At 48.6% G+C, this 5,161-nt stretch overlaps 1 protein-coding gene across 2 annotated transcripts in view; it reads left to right on the forward strand.

The window, feature by feature from the left end:
- Nucleotides 1–863: 863 nt before the first annotated feature.
- HMOX1 (heme oxygenase 1) overlaps nt 864–5,161 on the forward strand; it is a 6,171-nt gene continuing 1,873 nt past the window's right edge. Inside the window, exons 1-4 of one of the 2 annotated variants that reach the window (XM_008636400.2) lie at nt 864–993; nt 1,314–1,434; nt 3,739–4,230; nt 4,848–4,959. In XM_008636400.2, the coding sequence (XP_008634622.1) occupies nt 962–993; nt 1,314–1,434; nt 3,739–4,230; nt 4,848–4,959 (757 nt within the window). In that variant the 5' untranslated portion in view covers nt 864–961. Of the gene's footprint in view, nt 994–1,107; nt 1,435–3,738; nt 4,231–4,847; nt 4,960–5,161 lie in introns of those variants that run through there. The other variant, XM_017737981.1, reaches the window with a different exon arrangement.

Consider the following 5,161-nt stretch of genomic DNA (forward strand, 5'->3'; position numbering starts at 1 on the left):
TTTCCCCACATCAGAGAAATTATGTGCCTTTGAAAGTCTCTGCAGACTCCCTCAGTTTCCCCCAAGTCCCGTATGATATCTTTTCAGCTCTCCCAGCCTTCTGGGTATCTAGGAGATGGAGTGCTATTTTCCTAAATTGCCCTGCATGCTGCTGTGATGACAACAGGAGCCAGCTGTCAAACTAATCAGATGCCATTGTTTCCATGAGCAAGAGAGCATGGAATGGATTTCTCTGCACGTCAGCACTGGCACACCTGTGTTGGCTCTGTGCACACCATCAGGGTTTGCTGCCCAGTGCCAAGGGCAAGGGGGAACTGCTCAAGGGCAGTTCTGGCACCTGCAGGCCAGAGGTGGTGCATGCCTATGCACGGCCATGGGAGATAAGATGCTTTTACCTGAGCTGTGGTAGAGCAGGTGAGGGTGCGTGCTGGATTAGCTTTCCAGGGAGGGTGCAGGGGACACAGACTGGGGTGTAGGGAGAGAAGGCTGCTCTCCCTGCCCCAGGCACTAAATCCACTAAATCCCCTGTAAATCCACCCTCCTTGTCCAACCCCACTGTCTCCAGGACAACGAGCACCTCTTGCAGTACCCGGGCTCTGCCTGCCACGGGCAAGGCACTGAAAGGGTTACAGAGCCAGGCACCCTTAAAAGAGAAGTTTCTGGACATCCTCTTGTTTGTGCTTAGTTATCAAGATGCATCAGGTGACTTCCTTCTGGTTCCTTGGGGCTGCAGGCCAGGAGAGGGTGACAGCCAGGCTCGGAAGGGAAGTGCTGCTGTGTTGCAAGAAGTTTGTACTCACACTGAGGTCAGCGGTTCGCTGCTCACGTGGCCTGGCAGTATAAAGCTGGATGTGGGAGCCAGGCTGCCCAGCTCAGAGCTTCACTGTCCTGGGAGCAGAAAGGAAGGAGGAAAGCACGAGCAACAGCAGGGAAGCAGAGGAGTGAAACGACGTGGAGAAACATGGAAACTTCCCAGGCGCACAGCTCCGAAAGGTGAGAGCGGGACGGGAGTGAGAGGGAAGCGCTTTGCTAGGGGAGTGTTGTGTTTCTCCCCTTGCTTTTAGGCATGCTGTTCCTGTTCCTGCTCTGCAGGGAAAGGCATGCTGCTGCTTTCACTTCTGGATGGAGTCTGTCAGTCTTCCTTGCTCGGGACAGTGTTTGGAAAGCTGGTGCTCTCTGACTCCCATCCACAGCTCTCTGGAATGCTCTGCTCCTTTTCCTGCCATCCCAGGCTCCCCCTTTTGTCTTGGAGAGCTAAGATCTATTTTGTCAGAGCAGACAGCACTAATACCTGTTTCACTGTTCTTCCCCAGAATGTCCACAGACCTGTCAGAACTGTTGAAAGAAGCTACCAAGGAGGTGCACGAGCGGGCGGAGAATACACCGTTCATGAGGAATTTCCAAAAGGGGCAGGTGTCACTCCAGGAGTTTAAGGTACTTCATAGCAGCATTGCTTGAGGATGGGATTTCCTCACCAGTTAGATCAGATGGGCTGTGAGGGCACTAAAGGCAGGAGGATGGGGCCAGTCCAAGTAAGGAGGATGGGGACATGATGCTGGTATCAGCATCTCCTATGAAAAAGATTAAAAACATCAAACTCCTGCACCCTGAGGTGTTACTGGCTCCTCTTGCAGAAGGTAGGGAAGGACTCTGCATATCAGGATGGACAGCCAAGCTGAAACAGGAGAAAAAGGACAGAGAGGTTGATGGGACTAATGCTATTGCTTTTCTCTTCCTTCATAAATGCCTGCATGATAATTATTGCCAGTAATGGTTAATGCAGATAGAACTATGTTCAGATACTTGAGCAGCTGGAATGCCCAAAAGAGGGGGAATTCTATATTTACAACACTCTAGGCAGCTGCAGATAGAAATAATGATGGGATGGTGAGAAAGTGAGGATGTGGGATCATTGCTGGCACTGAACTTAGCATTATCACTTGAGTTATACCACAGCTCAAATCATGAACAATAACTCAAAAGCAGACTGAGTTTGAGCAATCCGTGTCTGCTGCTAACAAGCAGGAGCCTGTTGCTTTTTTTGAGATAAAAGAGAAACATTTCCACATATTAGCCTAACCTGGCTAGATACAATTCCTGGGATGTGAGCCACATAACAAAGCCGTGAGCAAAACCAAAGCAAACACCTGGGCCAGAAATTCCTGAGAGACTGTAGGATGTGACGCATGGACTTGCAAGTAACAGCTACCGATTCAACCTGTGGCTTAATTACTTTGTTGTTCAATTGTTCCTTGGCAAATAAATCCACAAAAGTAGGAAAGAGACTACTTACTTCTGACAGGTGACATTCAGAATACTTAGTCAAGCATAAATTCAATCTCAGATACTGACTTCCTGCTGTTAGAAATACGGCATTGGTTAGGCAGTGAACTTTGAGACAGGCAAGAGTGTAAAAAGACCTTCAGAAATAAAACTTTGTTTCTTAGATGATTTTTATATGCTGTCAGGGGAACAAGATGGGACATGAACTTTAAAAATTAGCAAGTTTAAAAAATCCATTCTCATTAAATCAATCCCTGCCTCTGAAAACAGTTAAGCTATATTTTTGCTTAATTTTTAAGGCAATGTTCCCATCTTTTGTTTCTTTTCCAGTAAGCTGGGTAACAGGTTACTGTTTAAAAAACTCTGTTTTTGTTTACTCTCTTGGCAGACCTATATATCTGCCCTGCTATGTGACTCCCCAGATGGTGGATATTTGTTTCCACAACCAGTCACTGCCCATGTGCTTATCAAAGTCCTGTTTGCTGGCACAGTGGGGAAAGGTTGAAACAGGAACTCTTTTCCTGCAGAACTGACTGCTTTGTGAGAAAGGAAACTGCTTTCTCTCCTGTGAGCAGCATAATCCCCCCCTCCCCAGACTCACCTGTACTGCAACACCTTCATCTTTTACCCTTTGCTGCTCACAAGGGGTCCCAGGGTAAGGAAGGGGTGGTGTAGGTGTAACAGTCTCTGAAAACAGAATGCCTGGAAAAGGAAAGAACACAGCTATATTGTCTCAGACCACGTGGAAAAGCTGGCAGATAGAAAGTATCACATAAGCTGGGAAAAACAACAATAACAATGGTTTCAAAATAGAGGGGAGAACACAGCCTCACAGCACTCCTTCACAAAGGCATCTTTCAGAGGCAGGCTGTGCTTCCAGCTCCCTTTCATCTTGTCTCCCTGGGGCAAGCAAGGAGGCAACCCCACTTGCATGCCTGAGTGAGCAGAGTGGTGGTGCTTCAGTCCCCAGGATGGTGGGATGCTGACAGGATGAATATGTTGAAAAATAACCAGAGTGTGTTAGCATCTCACAAGGCCCCACAAAGGGAAGCCACGTTTTGGAGCATTCAAATTTGAACAATGTACCAGAAAGGATACCTTTGGGAATACCCTATTGACTGAGGGAATGGGAAGAGACCAGGAATGCTTAAGCAGGGCTCCAGTTTACATGACATCAAGCTGCAGGACTTCAACTTGAAGGCAAAGCAGTGACTTGAAGAGCCAGTAAGACCCATACCTGCTGGAAAGGGCTTGATTGTGGCCTCAAGCAGAAGGGGAGGGACTAAACAGTGTCTCCCTGTACCTTGCACTCTGTTTTCCACACTGGAAATCTGCAACATCACAGATGTGCATGACTCACAGTGGGTGTGCCTTTTTTGTTAGTACACTTTTTCCCACAGACTTGAGAAAGACAAACACATGCACCTGTAGCTCATCCTCCTTCTTCCCTTTCAGCTGGTTACGGCATCCCTGTACTTCATCTACTCTGCTCTGGAGGAAGAGATTGAGCGTAACAAGAACAATCCAGTTTATGCCCCAGTGTATTTTCCAGCGGAGCTGCACCGCAAAGCTGCCCTGGAGGAAGACCTCAAGTACTTCTATGGCAGAAACTGGAGGGAAGAGATCCCATGTCCTGAGGCTACTCGGAAATATGTCGAGAGGCTCCACTACGTAGGCAAGAATGAGCCAGAGCTCCTGGTGGCCCATGCCTACACTCGGTATTTGGGAGACCTGTCAGGGGGGCAGGTGCTGAAGAAAATTGCCCAGAAGGCCCTTCAGCTGCCCAGCACTGGGGAAGGGCTGGCTTTCTTCACCTTTGATGGGGTCTCCAATGCCACCAAGTTCAAGCAGCTCTATCGCTCCCGCATGAATGCTCTCGAGATGGACCTTGCCACTAAGAAAAGAGTCATGGAGGAGGCCAAGAAAGCATTCCTGTTAAATATACAGGTGAGTAACAACCAGTCAGCCCTGCCAGCCCACATCCTCTCTCAAACAAGAAAACAGCTGAGGGGAAATAGAAGGCCAGTATTGCTGCTGGGGGAGCTTATGAGAAGTTGTGGATCAGGGTGAGCTGGTCAGAGTTGGATGGCCATGCTTCTCCAACCTGGGAGCCGAATAAAACAGGGGTCTCTGAAAAGCTCTTCTCCCTCCCTTCGTGTTTGAATCCGGTCTCTTCCATGTGCCACTATTCAGATACGAATGAGGGCTCATACTGGAGTGGGGATTACCATCTACTATCTGTCCTGCCTCTGTGGTGAAGTTCCACAGGTCCTCTGTGGACTCTGACTAGGTGACAGGTACCTTGCTTTCCTTCCCATCAGAAGATGGGCAATAGCCTTCTCCTTAGCTGAAAGCTTCAAGGAGAATCTGTAAATTGAACAAGGAGTTTGAGAGACATCCTCCTGACCTCACAGGCAGCTTTTGTTCTGTGCAAAATTTGCCAGGAGACTTGGACTGAAGCCTCATGACTTCCTCCAGTTCCTTAAGTGGCTGGAGAAGGGGCAAGGGGTCCCCTGAAAGAATAAGAGGAGGCCACATAATGAGACAGCATTCCTTCTTCTCAGGTGTTCGAGGCACTGCAGGAGCTGGTGTCCAAGGACCAGGAGAATGGTCACCCTGTGCAGCCAAAAGCAGAGCTTCTTCGCATGAGGAACATCAACAAATCACATGAGCACGGTAAGAGACTTCTAAGGGCAGGTGCTTCACAGTGCTCCTTTGTTTCCTTCTCCTTCCTTCCTCTGTCCTTATTTGTAAAAGCCATTGGGAAACAAGCACGAGGTGCTTGCCCCATCTCTTCTCCAGCCATCAGCAGGTAGTGCAAGGAGAGGCACTGCTGTGTGCAAAGCTTCTTCTGGACATGACAGAGCAAGGATAACAC

Source organism: Corvus brachyrhynchos, unplaced genomic scaffold, assembly GCF_000691975.1.
Source record: "Corvus brachyrhynchos isolate BGI_N302 unplaced genomic scaffold, ASM69197v1 scaffold56, whole genome shotgun sequence".
Lineage (NCBI taxonomy): Eukaryota > Metazoa > Chordata > Aves > Passeriformes > Corvidae > Corvus > Corvus brachyrhynchos.